The sequence below is a fragment of the Hypomesus nipponensis genome, chromosome 7, assembly GCF_054491055.1.
Source record: "Hypomesus nipponensis isolate SF chromosome 7, ASM5449105v1, whole genome shotgun sequence".
In the NCBI taxonomy this organism is placed as follows: Eukaryota; Metazoa; Chordata; class Actinopteri; order Osmeriformes; family Osmeridae; genus Hypomesus; species Hypomesus nipponensis.
Window position 1 is genome coordinate 3,710,001 of NC_140367.1, and position 17,403 is coordinate 3,727,403.

General features: G+C 48.4%; 1 protein-coding gene across 1 annotated transcript in view; it reads right to left on the reverse strand.

Annotated features, from left to right (window-relative positions):
* foxp2 (forkhead box P2) overlaps positions 1 to 17,403 on the reverse strand; it is a 110,292-nt gene that overhangs the window by 33,522 nt on the left and 59,367 nt on the right. Inside the window, exons 5-8 of the mRNA XM_084701338.1 lie at positions 14,373 to 14,462; positions 2,485 to 2,622; positions 1,161 to 1,220; positions 225 to 314 (exon numbers count right to left, since the gene is read on the reverse strand). Of these exons, the coding sequence (XP_084557464.1) occupies positions 225 to 314; positions 1,161 to 1,220; positions 2,485 to 2,622; positions 14,373 to 14,462 (378 nt within the window). The remainder of the gene's footprint in view (positions 1 to 224; positions 315 to 1,160; positions 1,221 to 2,484; positions 2,623 to 14,372; positions 14,463 to 17,403) is intronic.

Below are 17,403 nucleotides of genomic sequence, written 5' to 3' on the forward strand. Positions count from 1 at the left end.
AGACCTAGACGGTGACCCAGACTAAGACCCACACTGTGACCCAGACCCAGACCTAGACTGTGACCCAGACCCAGACCCACACTGTGACCCAGACCCAGACCCAGACCCACACTGTGACCCAGACCCAGGCCTACACTGTGCCCTACATTGTGACCCAGACCCACACTAAGCCCCACACTGTGCCCCACACTGTGACCCAGACTGTCACCCACACTGTGCCTCACCTCTTTAGCCTGCTTGCCAGGGTGCTGCTGCTGAAGAAGCTGGAGGTGCAGCTGCTCCTGCTGCTTCTTATAGAACTCCTGCAGGTGCTGCTGGAGAGAGGAGAGGAGAGAGGAGGAGAGGAGGAGAGAGAGGAGGAGAGGAGAGGAGGAGAGGAGGAGAGGAGGAGAGGAGGAGAGGAGGAGAGGAGAGGAGGAGAGGAGAGGAGGAGAGGAGGAAAGGAGGAGAGAAGGAGAGGAGGAGAGGAGGAGAGGAGAGAGGAGGAGAGAGGAGGAGGGGAGAGGAGAGAGGAGGAGAGGAGGGGAGAGAGGAGGAGAGGAGAGAGGAGGAGAGAGGAGGGGAGGAGAGAGGAGAGGAGAGTGGAGGGGAGGAGAGAGGAGAGGAGAGAGGAGGAGAGAGAGGAGAGAGGAGGAGAGAAGAGAGGAGAGGAGAGAGGAGGAGAGAGGAGGAGAGGAGGGGAGAGGAGAGGAGAGAGGAGGAGAGGAGGGGAGAGAGGAGGGGCGAGGAGAGAGGAGGAGAGGAGGAGAGGAGGGGAGAGAGGAGGGGAGAGGAGAGAGAAGGAGACGAGAGAGGAGAGAGGAGGGGACAGGAGAGGAGGGCAAGGGACAGAAGAGGAGGGGAGGGGAGAGGAGAAGGTTAGACATGTCACATAAACACAGTCATGGTCCAGACATCTCCTATGCTACAGTGAGTAAACAGCCGAGGGCAATGTTTCTTGGGTTGTTCATTTCCATGTGTACAGTAGGATATACAGGGGGATCTCTCAAAACAAGCACATTACTGGACACTCCTTTACCATCTAATTACATCTGTTTGTTTTCCTTTGACAAATCAGATGTGCATTAGCCAATGTAAGAAATATTTCTGGAACAAATGTTGATTATGTGTGACCCATCCAGTCCTAGATAACCACGGTAACGTGTGATTGTGACACATACTGTAGTTTCGTTCTCTCTCCAGGTCTTCTCCAGCTGGACTTTAAAAGGCCTGGCACAGTACTGGGGGGAGGGGCACAATTCACCACATTAACTAGACAATAACTACACATAGACTTGTCTAAGGCCTGGGAGGAGAGGATGTGTTAAGCTCAACGCACACACACACACACACACACACACACAAACACACACACACACACACACACAGACACACAATCTTTAGTGGAGTATTCATGTAATGTTGGTGTTTAACATGAATAACATCCACCATGTGCTCCCATCCTCTGTGGCCAGACTTTGATGATCTCGGAGGCTGTCAGACTGTTGAGGTCAATACATGACAGTCACTATCATGTCTCTTAAAACATTTGTATGAAAACAGTATGAGTGGTGCTTCTAGTATAACACTATTTCCAGGCTGCAGGTTTGAATAATTCTAGAGAAGAACACGAGTAAAGTACTACCAGAGTCATCCACACTAAGTCATCCACACTAAGTCATCCACACTAAGCCATCCACTGTAAGTCATCCACTGTAAGTCATCCACTGTAGGTCATCCACACTAAGTCATCCACACTAAGTCATCCACTGTAAGTCATCCACTGTAAGTCATCCACTGTAAGTCATCCACTGTAAGTCATCCACTGTAAGTCATCCACTGTAGGTCATCCACACTATGTCATCCACACTAAGTCATCCACTGTAAGTCATCCACTGTAAGACATCCACACTAAGTCAACCACACTAAGTCGTCCACTGTAAGTCATCCATACTAAGTCATCCACTGTAAGTCATACGCAGTCCCAGTCCTTCCCTGGTGACCACGACCTCTCTACAAACACGTTACTATTTGTGACGTGGAGGAGAGAGGGCGTCACGTGCAGCCTTCCCTCTCTAAGTGTGTCAAGGACACATTGTGTGTGTGTGTGAAAGCATAATGTGTGTGTGTGTGGGAAAGCATAATGTGTGTAAATGAGCAGTTAAATGCCTGTTCTACTCTGGTGCAGAAATGAGTCATGATCCCTGTATGCATTTGGATGTGTGTGTGGGTGCGTGTGTGAGTATATGTGTGAGTATGTGTGAGTATATGTATGTATGTGTGTGTGTGTGTGGGTGTATGAGTGCGTGTGTGTACGTGTGTATGGGCGTGTGTGCGTGTGTGTGTGTGCGTGTGTGTGTGTGTGTGTGTGTGTGTGCGTGTGTATGAGTGCGTGTGTGTACGTGTGTATGGGCGTGTGTGTGTGTGTGTGCGTGTGTATGGGTGTGTGTGTGTGTGTGTGTGTGTGTGCGTGTGTATGGGTGTGTGTGTGTGTGTGTGTGGTACCTGCTGCAGCATGACGGCCTGCTGCTGCTGTAACAGGGCCTGTAGCTGCTGAGGAGACAAGACCTGCTGCTGGAGGATCTGCTGCATCTGCTGGGGGGTGATCACCTGGGGACTCATCATGGCCAGGGACACGGGCACCTGGAGGGGGGAGGGGAGGAGAGACAGAGAGAGAGAGAGGCAGAGAGAGAGAGAGAGAGAGAGAGAGAGAGAGAGAGAGAGGGTGATTTGTGGGAGAGAAAGACAAGTGGCAAAATGCGTCAGTTCTACTAGTTATTTATGGTCGGTAGGTGGAGGGTGGATGAGGGTATGAGGAGGGCAGGAGAGAGGAGGAGAGACCTTGAGAGAGGAGGAGAGAGGAGGAGAGACCTTGAGAGAGGAGGAGAGAGGAGGAGAGACCAGGAGAACATGCCTGGCGTGCAGCTGCCCTTGAAGGACAGAGGGGCCCAGTGCCTTGATGTTGCTCCTCGTTCCTTTCACCCCCCATTGAGAGGGAAGAAGGGATGGAAAGAGACAGAGACGTCTAATTAACAATACCCTCCAACCCTGATGGCCATGCCTATAAGTGCAGCCATTGTGAACCAGCGTGAAAAAGGACAACTCTGAAAGTTGATTAGAATAACAATGTTTGAGTGGACACTTGGTAAGCCCAATCAGCAGACGTCCCTGTGGCTTGGCTGGAGGTCCGAGTTCACTTTGAACAGTTCAGGGAAGTGAAGCGCTTCAGTTCAGGAAAAGTCGAAGAGGGAGTCTAAAACTAAATGTGAGGGAAAATGAAATATTGAGTCGTGAACAATTCTGTTTATGGCAGAGGAATTTAGCAGTTGTCTTGAGTAAGAGCATAGACTTGAAAGCAGCCAGAGGCACTCCTCTCTCTCTCTCTCTCTCTCTCTCTCTCTCTCTCTCTCTCTCTCTCTGTCTTGCTCTCTGCCTCTCTCTTTGCCTCTCTCTCTCGCTCTCTGCCTCTCTTCTGAAAGATTTATGCCGTTCTTTCGGTCGGTGATGATAATCATTAAAATCCTAGCTGTCAAAAGTTCAAGAGAAAAACTTTTTGCCAAAACAAAAACAAAGATGTGTTTCAGCCAAATTCACCGCAGACAGATAGACTTTGCAACCAACAGATCAATAGCGCAGGTTTCAGAATACAACACACAACTTTTCCTTGTGATTGTCTGCATTTCTCTCATCCAGTTGTCTGTGCCTGATCAAAAATTGAACAGCAACTCGAGAGAAAATAATAATTGTTTATTCTGCTGTGCAGTTCCCAGTAGATTGTATTTGTATTATTTTTTATTGTTATTAGTATTTACTCTTCCTTGAAGTTTCATTTCATTGACAGACATACTCTCATATCACGAGCACCAGAGCATTATTTACAATTCTGACTCCCCCTTTCCTGCTTACTATGCCTGAGCACAGAGAGAAGAATCCAACATGGACGCCACTCTGATTGTTCCCATGTTTATGTGCAGCGTTGCTCCAGTCTGAATATGCCAGTCCACCTGTCATGATGTAGAGACAGGGCTGGAGGCTGAGGCGGGAGGACCGCACACTAACTCAACAGGACAGGTGTACCCACAGGGTGACAAGTCGTAAACACAAACTCACAGGTAAACACTCGATGGATTGGATGTGTCCGTTTGACTCAAGTCTGCCTGGCTGAGACAAGCAGTAGAGAGCCCCACAGGCTCCCTCATCCCTGGAGTTAATTGTGGTGGTGTTTAGAAGCTAGGTACGAGGGGCCAAGGGGCCACTAAGACAGCCTCGTCCTCTCCCTGGCTAATCAAGCTGTCTTGATTACTTTCCATACCCCCCTCCACCCCTCCTTCCAACCCCTTCTCTTCCCCACCTCTGTCCCCCCCCCCCATCCTCCTCCTCCTCCACCAGGCCTTGACACGTCCTTGTTTGGTTCTCTCCCACCCCCCCCTACAGCCCATGTCCCCCCTCTCCCTCCAACCCCCCCCCACCCCCACCTTCTCTTTGATTAAGCGAGACATTTGCATGGTCACTACACATTTTTCATTTTAGAAGTCATTATGCATTAGGGGCTCCAGATCGCCCAGCTTGACTAATCCTGATGAACTGAAAACCCCAGCTGAAGGTCAAAGCCCATCCAGCCCGTCTACACACTCATATTCATACTCAAACAAACCCTGGCTGCTCTCTTCATTAGGCTCTTAGCAGGAGCAGGAGGACGGGAAGTGGAGGATGAAGAGGAGGATGAAGAGGATGACAAGAATATAAGACCAGTGGATGGAGGTAAGACGGAGAGGGAGTGAAGGAGGAAGAGGAGGTAGAGGAGGTAGAGGAAGATGAGGAAGTGGTGGAGGTAGAGGAGGAACAGGAGGTGGAGGAAGAGAAGGTGGATGAAGAGGAGGTGGAGGATGAAGTGGAGGAGGTGGAGGACGAGCAGAAGAGCGTCTGGGTGACGGAGCTACTGTGAACCAGTTCAAGTCTGTTGCTCAGTGCATGGCACTTCATTAAGAGAGGAGAGATACGAGGGCCCAAGGAGAACAAAGCCTACAAAAGTCACAAATTAAACAGCTGCATGTAATTATGCAAATATCCTGCTTACACCTTCAGTGTTATTAAACCTTAAGATACATCAGCGACGTGCAATTACCCTCTGCATCACCCCTGCTGGGCGCTAGCATGGCGACTGTGGGTCCGTCCCAGACAGAAGACAGGAGATGTTGCTCTCATCAAACAACATTAATTGGTCGCTGGTATCCAGCTTCTGACGCTTCACAAAAGAAGAACCTGGAGCCACCGGAGTGTTTGAAACAATAAACATGTAAATACGAGACGTCTAAATATGCATGTGTATGTTTAATTGGTGGATATAGAAGGGGAGTGGGGCGGGTTTGCTGGGTGTGTCTGTGGAGTGGCTGTGTATGTGGTACAGTATGGAAACCATCCAGGAGAGGAGAGGGAACAATGCACTACTAACAACAGGACTGAGATAGCCCCAGTGTCCTGACAAAGAAAGAGAGGTTTAGAAAATAGACAACAGCCCTCAGTCAAAGATAGGAAATGCCTTTTCTCTCCTTCATTAGCTTTTTAGTGGAGTGATGGATGATAATCATCTTCATTTCAACGTTCTTCCAAACAAAAAGAAAACAGGAAGAGAGACAAAGATAAAGAAAGAGGGAGGGGAAGGAGAGAGAGAGAGAGACAGAGAGAGAGACAGAGAGAGAGACAGAGAGAGGAGGTCCTGGCCTTAGTCATTGTGAGCCCTGCCACAATGCTGATTCTAGCGTTTAACTGCAAGCTTTTCTGCCTGACGTATCTGAAGCTTCTAGATGAAAGCAGATAAGTAATTGCTCTGCTAGTTCTTATTCTTCACTGACAACCCATAAATTTAATTTTACACACACGTTCATTTACATTTTCGAGTATATGACATGATAATTGCCGGAATATAACACCTCCATTCCGAGGGATCCCGCATGCCCCTTGATTGACAAGCCCAGTGAATTGAAAGGAACAGAGGCTGAATTGCTTCTCCTCGAAATGATTTCGCCACGAAGGGACAAAATTAATGAGCATTTACAGGACAGCCGTGCAGTAAACACTGGCAGACAATGAACAGTCTCTCTCACAGAGCATCACAACCACACTATGATAGCCAACAAAGCCAGCTTTTGACGCTTTACCACATCCCCAGGGATTTATTACAATATATATATATATATATATATATATATATATATATATATATATATATATATATATATATATATATATATATATATATATATATATATATATATATATAATTATTAAATAATTGGAATTTAGTTATACATTTATATTTTTTTCAAAGGATATATTTTTTTGTCTTTTTTAGAGGATAAGATACACATCCTTTAAAAAAATCTATGTTTGTTAAAGTAGCATGAGAGTTTGTGTTTCTACTAGGATTGCCATGATCTCTGTAATCCTCCTGACAAGTAAAACAGGCTTCCAATGCACTTCATGGGCCCTATCTTGCACCCAGCGCAATTGACTTAGTCAACGACGCAAGTGTCATTCCTAGTTTGCACTCGACGCAAAGCCGACTATTCCCTCCACAGACGCACGTCGAAATGACTTTGCGCTCCCGTGGGCGGATCAGCGAAAAAGGAGGCGTGTTCCGGCGCAAACGTTCCCTGGTGCTATTTTGCAGTTTCCGAAAAACAATTCCGCCACTGACCGGGAAAACGTGGTTTAAAGTCAATGGCGTAATATTCAGATGCTATTTTAAGGGCGCAAGCTTGGTCCATGCGCACTGCTGGCGAGGCCAGGGTCTTCTTTCTGCGAAGCTACGTTACATTGTTTTGATTTATGGCGTGTTACATTTCTTCAATGATTATAAAAAGATTTTCATAAGAAATCTATGTATGTGAACTTCATTTGTAACAACGGTGGCAATTTCCTCCCATGAATGTTTAACCAAAGCTAATTTGGTAAGGTTTCTTCTCCCATGCCCATCAGAATCAGAATTCGGTTTATTCGCCATGAAGCTTATGTTACACAAATACGCGATTTGCTGTGGTAGGAAGGTGCAAACAATAAACATATGCTGGTATAAATTAAGTATATTACTTAAACTAATTCTAAGAACTGGACAATTTAAAAATATAACAATTACAAAAATTCAATATATGTAAAAATTAGAATAATAATTTGAATGAGTAGCATGAGTGGGCAATTTAGTGCAATGAGAAAACTGCTCTGCCTTTCTCATACAAAGTCACTTCTCTATCTTTTACGGCCCTGACGACAACGTCGATCTCCTCGGCTGTGAACCGCTGGCGTGATTGGTTTATTGCACGTTACGCCCAAACCACACCCATTAGTAATGTAGCTACTTCAGACCAACCCTTTTTAGATTTGCGCCAGGCGCAAAGTCATTTATCCCGTCGGCAAAATAACAACCAAGCTGAAGTCACGCCAAGCTGAAGTTACTTGCGCTTTGCGTTTTGATACTTGCGTTTCAGATCGTCAAAGTAGGGGGGCATGTCTGTTAACTTCCTGTCAGCCATGACTCAAACAGCCACCAGACCAGCAGACCAGCAGACCAGCAGACAGAAACATGCCCCTCTCCTGTGTACTGATTTATGGGCATGATCCTCTTCTGCCCCCTGGTCTTTTCTGACTGGGCCGAGGCTTCGGGCTCCAGAACAATCCTTGTGTTTTGTCTCCATGGCTGAGCTGATACTGCATCTGTCCGGACCACTGGACTAAAGCACCTTCAGCAATTACACCGCCATCACCACCCTCCTTTATCTAGACCACAAAGGGCTTTGCCAGCCCAAATCAAATTACCTCGGGCAGAGATACAGTCAGCCGCTGTATCGAGAGCTAAAACTTAAACAATTAACGGAAGAAGAGAGAAATTCATTTTCTCTCTGTTTCCGTTACAATTCACTTACGGAGGGTAATCAAGGGGGAAAGCATCCGATTAGACGTGAGGCATAAACACTGATGCATGATGGGAGGAGGGTGGGGAAGGTGGAGGTCTGAGAGTGGCCAGAGACTGGTAGATAGAGAGGAGGAGGAGTGGAGGGGCGTCAGGAGGTCATTACTCCACATCTCTGCCAGAGACATCCTCACTGTTAATTAAGATGTTAGACCTCTCTGGTAAGCGTGCAGAGAGAGGGAAAGAGTGGGGAGAGAGAGAGAGAGAGAGAGAGAGAGACAGAGTTCTGTGAGTGTTCCCCCCATCTGTAACCTTCTCGGGGGCAGGGAGCCCCTAAACCCCGAGCTTCCCTCCCCGGCCCCCAGAGCAGCTACACTCTTGACCCCGCCCCTCCTTCCCTCATTTACCAACCAATTACTGCCAATGGTGGCTACACTTTTATTGATAAGAGGCTGCTAGTCTTGGGCCACCTAGCCTACGAGCTCACAACCGGTGTGTGTGTGTGTGTGTTTGTGTGGGAGTGTGTGTGGGTCTCATACTGTACTGTGATTAGACTGATCAATACTGGAGATCGTCAGGAGCAGACCTAAGTAGATTACAGCATGTTTCCCCAAACCAATTAACTTGGCAGTTTGGTAGTCTGGAATGGGAAGTGTCATCTATCACAACGTAGAGATCCACCGCACACGTCCATCTGACAGAGACAGAGGAGGGTGGGATGGCATGAGCAGAGATTAATCTGCTCGTTGATGCCGATGCATGGCTCCCATTCAGAACATGGTATATCATTGTGCTCCTGCTGAAATACTTGGGGACTAGAGGACTGGTATCTGCAGTGAGGTTAGTGCACTGTCAGTGCTGTGCTACTCCACGGTACAAGACCTGTGGGCGTGTGAGCATGAAAGAGAGAGAGAGAGAGAGAGAGAGTAGGAGGAGTGAGAAAACTGGATAGAGAGAGTAGGTGGAGGGAGAGAGTGGGAGAGAGATGGAGAAAACTAGAGAGAGAAAGAGAGAGAGGGAGAGAGAAAGAGAAAGACAGATAGAGACAGATAGAGAGAGAGAGAGAGAGAGAGAGAGAGAGAGAGAGAGAGAGAGAGAGAGAAAGAGAGAAAGAGAGAAAGAGAGAAAGAGAGAAAGAGAGAAAGAGAGGAAGAACCCTACGAGATAGAGAATGCAAGCTCGGCTTCTTCTGATGTTCCAGGTAATTCGGCCTCTGTCGGATCGGCCTCTTCATCAAATGACACGGCGGTAAATTACAAGTGCTTCGAGCAGCTCTACGGAGGGGGCATCCCGCCACCAGGCTGGGGTCTATCAGATTTGCCTGTTAGGAGCCAATTAACACCCTGGTCGGGAGAATCAGATTGCCTGTGTAAGGGCCGCTGAAACTCGTTTATTGCTCCCATGTATCTACTGTCAGGAGCTGCATTTGTTGCAGAGACATCAAAGGTCTGGAATTCTTTCTTCCCCTCCTCGGTGTGTTCATCCCCCAACTCGGCTACAGAGCCTCAGGGTTGCATTTCAACTTCTTTTGCATCACAATGATGAACCAACTCGGTCCTTGCAATTTACCAATCTAGTCCTGTAGGTGTTGCAACTGCATAGAGAGGGAGGGGGTGGAAGAAAAGAGGGGAAGTGTTTTCTGGTTACAAAAGCAGTAACCAAGGGTGTTTGAGGAAAAATGTGCTGACACTTTTTTTTTCAAGAGTCAACAGAAGTTTTCTTCGTGAATAACAAAATGTTTTTTTTTTTTTTTTTTTTAAGATCTCACCTCCCCCCCCCTCGCTGTAATAATTTATCCTATTTTGAGATCCTACCAGAGGGGATGCAGATTTTCATAAATGTAAATGTGAATTAGCATCCTTAGCCATGTTCCATTAACTAGCATCCCTGCTCCATAGTAGAACCTCTGTTCTACTATGGGGTTCCATTTGGGAGAGATAACACACAAGTGTAGAATAGGAGAAGGAAGAATAGAATAGAATAAGGAGAGGAAGGAAGGATGAACGATAGGGTGGAAGGAAGGGAGGAATAAACAAAGAAGGGACAAAGAATTCAGAAAAGAAAGGAATGAAAGTGTCAACCACATGGAGATATGGAACAGGGTTCCACTTGAATGAACTATAATTCACAAACAGATGAATGTAAAGAGAGAGGGAGCGGGGAAAGAGGGAGGGATGGAGGGATGTAGGGTAGGGAGAGAGGGAGGTGAAGAGAGGTGCAGCGGTGACCTTTAAAGCTGCGCCACTCTCAGGACGGCCCAGTGCCCAAACCGATTGGCTGAGAGATCTGGAACCTTTTGAAACAGGAACAACAGGCAGGTCCTCTCATCCATAACCAGCCGACACTCAGACCACCTGCAGCAGCAGAATGGGTGCGCTTCATCTCTACCTCCCTCCAGCCCAGGTGGAGTTACTGGGCATGGTAAAGATGTCAGTGTTGTTTCAACAGCTTTTATTACTAGTATTTAACCTGGTGTTATGTAGGTCATAGTAGCACACACTCCCGCACACTCTCCATGTGGGAGGGTTCACTCTTGACTAGAGGGAGTTAACCCAGCCAAGGGAGGGGCCAGGCAGCCTGCATTGTTAACAGCTCCGAGGGCAAATCCGATCTTAACCCTAACCCTCTTTCTCAGTGCTATTGTCCCCATATATACTGTGGAGGAAACTCTGTGTCAGAGACCTATATACTTACACAGGAGAGTATTGAGGAGCGGAGTGGACATGAGAACAGAAGAATGGAGAGAAAATGAACAAGGAGAGGAAAAGGAGAGGAGGGAGATGAGATACCCTCTTTGTCCATTCACAGCTCTGAGAGATCACCTTGTTAAAGCTCTCTCTCTCTCTCTCTCTCTCTCCTCCCTGTCACACACTCTCCACGCAAGTGTCGGAGGTCATCCCACCTACACCCCCCCCCCCCCTTCACCAACCCACTCGCAGGAGGTGTTCGTATCGCCATGGCAGCCGTCGGTGACACGTACGCAGAGATATGTGACCATACACGGTGTGTTTACACAACCCCACCCATAACCCCACGCTAGGAACGCCTGCAGAAGGCGGCCGTCATTGTTATTCTCCACACGCCTCGGACACGATGCTGCCAGGCTCGCTTTAGACGTGTCCTCTGCATGTTAAAGATTGTCGTTTACATGACTGTTGAGTCTGCCTGCCTGCCTGCCTGCCTGCCTGCCTGTCTGTCTGTCTGTACTGCTTGTCTGCCTTTCTGTCTGTCTTTCTTCCTGCCTGTATATATGTGTGTTTGTCTGTCTGCCTGCCTGTCTGTCTGACTGTCTTCCTGCCTGTATATATATGTGTGTCTGTCTGCCTGCCTGCCTGCCTGTCTGTCTGACTGTCTTCCTGCCTGTATATATGTTTGTCTGTCTGCCTGCCTGCCTGTCTGTCTGACTGTCTTCCTGCCTGTATATATGTTTGTCTGTCTGTCTGTCTGTCTGTCTGTCTGACTGTCTTCCTGCCTGTATATATGTTTGTCTGTCTGCCTGCCTGCCTGCCTGCCTGCCTGCCTGCCTGCCTGCCTGCCTGCCTGCCTGCCTGTCTGTCTGACTGTCTGTATATATGTTTGTCTGTCTGTCTGCCTGCTTGCCTGCCTGTCTGTCTGTCTGCTTGCCTTCATCCGATCGCGTAGCCCCGACCCTCAGCACAGAACCGAGTGAACAAGGCCTCATTGACAACAGGGCTGACAACCTGAGATGGCGATCTGGGAGCCGGGGAAATCAACTGTCAGGCACATGGGCCTGTATATGTGCTTATTTGGGTACATGTGCTGTGTGCCTATGTTTGTGTGTTACTCAGTCTGTGTGTGTGCTCGTGTGTGTGTGTGTGTGTGCTTGTGTGTGCGTGTGCTTGTAATCCTCTGTTTCTTCCATCATCGGGTGTCTCTTTATTTGTATTCTAAATGTCAGAGTGTGAGTCGGAGAGGAAGATATTGCCACAGTGAGGGGAGAGCAGGACAGGGAGGAGAGGGTGTTGTGTGCCTTGGGAGATCTGTGTTAGAGGCACAGGGAAGGCAGGGGGATTTACAGGGAGAAATAGGTGTTTATTGAGTGCTCCCGTGGGCTTACTGTGTAATAATAGACCTGTCACATTACGCTGATGTGGAAAAGCAGCTTGCTTGTGTGTGTGCGTGTGTGTGTGCATGTTGCCTGCCTAGCGTCAAACGGCACCATGAGATGAGCCACTGGATAGAATTAGTCAGGCGAGAGCCTTTAGCCGTTAATGCAAGTAATTAAAACTGCAAGCTGAAGCACTTAGCTGCTTGTGTACTAAATAATTTACATGCCATGATCTATGGATCGTTTCCTATGCTTAAATACTGAGGGGGGGGGGGGGGGTATCAGCGTCTGTGTGGCATACAGTAAGCAGGCTGTCACACTCATAATAATCCCCTCTCATACTTTCCTCAGTGTTCATCATGAAGGGGATCAATGTGCCCACTACCTTCTGCAGGATAAGGGAGTCAGGCTGCCACTGACTCCATGAGGACAAGCTGGTAAAACATGAAATATAGATGCTGCTCTGGCCTTGTAATCCAGGTAAATAATGCTGCCTTATTGGGTAAACTCCATTGTGACAGGAATATTAGAAACCTCTTGAGCCCGCAGGGGAAAGGAGGACTTGTATTATTAAGTTTCCAATCCGCCGAGTACAAACTCTATGTTTCACTCACTCAAACAAGGAGAAAACTTGCTTAGAAACTGGCACTTGCAATTAAGAATTCAAGAGCACAGGGAAGGACACAATACTGTAGCAGTCTCAAAGACAACTAAGCTGATATGATGTGTGTGTTTGACAGGGGGGTTGGGTACCTGAGTACTCTGTGCTAGGCAGGCCAGTGACTCTCCCTGGTAGTTTGATGAAAAGAAAGAGTTGCAGATGGTGACCAGGCTGGATCAACAGCAGGGTTATACCCAACTAGAACAACCACCTCACTACAGCAGGCCACGCACATATTTACTCACACGCCCAACACGAGTATGAGAACGAGGGGTGCAAATGTAAATATTCAATATTTACTATTCAGCTCGTGTTATTGAAGCCAAAGGTTCGGTGTCAGGCTGAGCATGACGACTCACAAACTCCTCTCTCACGATCTCATGCTTTTTGCTTAGGTCGGCCTCGTTTCGATCGTCTTGATCTCTTTTGAGATCCACTTTCCGGGTGCAACACTGTTATAGCCTTGACAGGCTCGATGGGTCAGCAGTTATCACAGCACCTCCAACTGCCAAAATACATCTTAAGACAAAAAACAGCTTTGTTCTTATAATTGTATTATCCTGGTCGATGTGGCTGATAGGGTTAGTCGATAATACTAAAATGCCCAATGCAGAAGATGAAGATTGATGATTTAAATGAGGAGCATAACGACACCTCTGCCAACTGTATCTTTTGGAGAGAGCTTCATAATGAGGCTCTCAGGGGCGGGACGGCACTAGAAGGTGTCGCCATTGTTAGACTCTGCGAAAATATGAACAACGAGGTTAACGCCAATTTCCCCGTCTTTAATTAAATGCACAGGGTCTCTAATGAGGTGAGCCAGGGCTCCTTGATAGCACTTATTAGCAGAGTGGAGGGCACACACTCTCACACTTCAATTTGGACCCCTAAAAAAAGAAGGAAAAATAATAACTTGTGCAGATGTCAAGGGGCTTATGTAATTTGAAGCAGCAAAACCAACTAACTGTCTTATTGACTAAATGAGGTGAGAGAGATAGGCTGTGGAGCTGGAGGAGTGATCAACAGTAAGAAAAGGAAATGTGTGAAATGTGTACGTGTGTGAGAGAGTGTGTGTGTGTGGGTGTGTGTGTCTGCGTGCGTACATTTGTGCATCTGTGACCTTTTCTAAATCACTGACAACAGAAATAGACAGCTCTATGAATCAATAGGGCAAATTGGTGTTGAGGAGTTCAAATGACAGCTAGTTAAAATTAGCTGCCTTACAAGACACTGTTCTGGGTGACATGTCTGTCAAATCAGCTGTGTGCCGCATCTGTCAGACTGCACCCGCATGTATCTACTGAATGAACTGGAGGTAATTATGCTCCATGTTTCTCTACTCTTCAGTTGTGAACACTGTTGTGCTTTGTTTCAGCAACCAGGAAATAAAAACAGGTTGCGCCTGTTTTACTGCAAATTTAAATGCTCTTTATGGGATTGACTGAGACTCATCAACATTAAGCTAACCTTCCTGTCGCCTAACGAGCTTGGTTCTAGAATGCGTGCGGGGCGACACAGCCAGGGCCGACGTGTTCCTCAGCTGCTAGTGTATGAACATCACCAGAACACAGACAGACACTCAGATCGATCTCCGGCATGTTCAGAGGTTGTCCAGGAGGACAATCACAGTGACAGGTCCAGGATTGAATCGGCAAGTCAAACACCGTGTGGGAGAGCAGAGGACCCCCCCCCCCCCCCGTCTGTCCGAGCAGCATGTATTATGGATGGACTTAGGAGATTAGAGAGGAACAGCATACCTGCAGTGGACGCTGTTTGTCCGGGTTCTTTGGAGATTTCAAGCCACTGCCTGGCTGCTGGAGGAGTAATTGCCTTGCTGCTTGTAAGGCCTGAGATGGAGAGAACATGGAGAGGAGAGAAAGAGAGAGAGGGGGAAAGAAAAGTAACATCTTAGATTTGCGAGCTCGGAGCCGAGAGCGACAGTAACCAACATTGGAGAATGTTTCAAGGAGAGAATAAAAAAAAAAAGCTATTAACCAACTTAAAACCCGTCAAATATTATCCCAATATTTCCAGCGACAGAGTCTGACATGGTTTACAATACGTCTGAGATGTGGTTTCTGAGTAATAACTCACAGAACCGTGATCAAGGATAAATACAGTTTGTCTAAAGCACCCTTGACGAGGGGGAGAAAAGAAGAAGAAAAAAAAACGTGTGCGTCGGTTGAATTGACCTGTCTAGTGTGCTCAACTGAAATACCCACTTCTCCGCAAATTACCAGCACATTTGCATATTCATAATATCAATTTGAAGTAGAGGCAGGCAAAGTGAAGTGTTCCCAGAAGCTGTAATTAAAGTTGACAAAATCAACATCAGATTACCTTTGGAGTGAATTAACCAGCAGCTCTGGTGTTTCTCTGTGCATTAAAGGGTGCTGAACGCCAGGTAGAGTGGGAGGGAAGGAGGGAGGAGGGAGGAGGGAGGAGGGAGGAGGGAGGAGGGAGGAGGGAGGAGGGAGGGAGAAGGAGGGAAGGAGGGAGGAGGGAGGAGGGAGGGAGAAGGGAGGAGGGAAGGAGGGAGGAGGGAGGAGGGAGGGAGGAGGGAGAAGGGAGGAGGGAGGGAGGATGGAGGGAGGAGGGAAGGAGGGAGGATGGAGGAGGGAGGGAGGATGGAGGAGGGAGGGAGGATGGAGGGAGGAGGGAGAAGGAGGGAAGGAGGGAGGATGGAGGGAGGAGGGAGAAGGGAGGGAGGATGGAGGAGGGAGGGAGAAGGAGGGAAGGAGGGAGGATGGAGGGAGGAGGGAGGAGGGAGGAGGATGGAGGATGGAGGGAGAAGGGAGGAGGGAGGGAGGATGGAGGAGGGAGGGAGGATGGAGGAGGGAGGGAGGATGGAGGGAGGAGGGAGAAGGAGGGAAGGAGGGAGGATGGAGGGAGGAGGGAGAAGGGAGGGAGGATGGAGGAGGGAGGGAGGAGAAGGAGGGAGAAGGAGGGAAGGAGGGAGGATGGAGGGAGGAGGGAGAATGGAGGAGGGAGGGAGGATGGAGGAGGGAGGGAGGAGAAGGAGGGAGAAGGAGGGAAGGAGGGAGGATGGAGGGAGGAGGGAGAAGGGAGGAGGGAGGGAGGATGGAGGAGGGAGGGAGGAGAAGGAAGCGAGGAGGGAGAAGGGAGGAGGAAGACGGGAGAGGAGAGAAGGGGGTGGTAGTGAGAAGCCCTCTCTCTCTCTCTGCCAGATGAAACTGGTTCACAGATGTTTACACGTGGCAAAAGGAATTATAAATCTGACTGTGGAAATGTAAAGCATTTGTCGTCAGCTCTCTGTGATGTGTTTGCCAGACACAGTGATGAGACCGAAGAGACTCAGCTATGCTGCTCAGATCCTCCTCCTCCACTGAGGCAGAGACCAGCCTGTGCGACTGACTGCAGCAATATCACAGGTACACTACAGCAGCTGCCTCCTTCTTCCTCCACCACCTCCTCTTCCTGCTCCTCTTCCCCCAGCTCCTCCTCTCCTTCTTTTCAAGGCCCTGGAGATGAAAGGCAGGCAGAGCCGAGGACAGGTGGGAGAGCAGCTACAGCTAGCCTACACCCTGACACAACACAAGCCCTGGAACCAGGTAACAACCCCAAACAAAACAACAACTTCACAGGTGTTTCCTTCAGATGGGGAGCAAAGAGGGGTAGAAAGAGAGGGAGACAAAGGTAAAGAGAGAGAAAGAGAGATGGGAAGAGAGAGGAGGAGAGTGACATTTCTTCCCAGAGAATCATGGGGGCTTGTTTTATTTTCTGGTGCTTGCCAGTATCCATGACAACAGTTGTCTTGACAGGATGCGCATATGGTGGGGCTCTGGCAGCTGCTGGGAAACAATGTTTGAACTAGTACATTGAGATGCTGAGCAAACAAGAGCGAGAGAGACAAAGAGAGAGAGAGAGAGAGAGAGAGAGGGAGGGGGGGAGGTGGTGTAAAGAGTGATTGAGGAGAAGGGGAGAGCTTGAGAGAAAGAGGAGTAAAAAAAAAAAAAAAAAAAAGTTGCCAGGACTTAACCCCTCAGGGAAGACAGCCTTCCCCCTGATCAATTATGAAAAGACAGAGAGATGGCGGGAGGGGGTGAAGCGAGCCCTCCTGTCTGTCTGGCTGCAGCTCCGAGGAGCCAGGCTTTCTGCTCCAACGTAAACAAACACATAGCAGTGGCGCTGGGTCCTAACTCTATTGATTTGTCTCCACTTAAGGATCTGCCCCACACAGTCCCAGTCCAGAACATTCCAGTCCAACCCAACCCAGACCCAGTCCAGTCTGGAACAAAGCAGACCAAATCCAAGTCTTCACCTCACCCTAACTGTACTTATCTTAGAATGAAGCTAAAAAGAATTGACAGGGCTCTTTCTTTCATAGCAGCAGAGAGCTCCAAGTGTCCGTCTACTGAACATATTAAAGCACCGGCCAAGTGAATATGCCACTTATTGGTGAATCTCAGTAATTGTGAGAGAGTCTGAGAGAGACTAAAGGGCGTGGGGGGGGGGGGGGGTTGAAGGAAGGGACTGTTTATCTGAATCCGGATCGATACCGAGTGGCTGTTTTCTTCTGAACTGCAGCAAAGTCAAGGAAGTCACTCGATACGGGCGCACACGGGGTCACCAGCTGGGCGGGGCGGAGACGGACGCAGGAAGAGACATGCTAATGGCGCTCCCACTGGCAGGCCTGACAGACAGCCAGGCTGGGAGGGGCCTGCGCTCCGGCGGTGGAATAGTATTTTTCCTTGTCTGACTCTGTCTCTCTACTACTAATCAACACAGAAGAAGCTCTTTTTCCTGAGGCCCTCAAAATTGGGACGA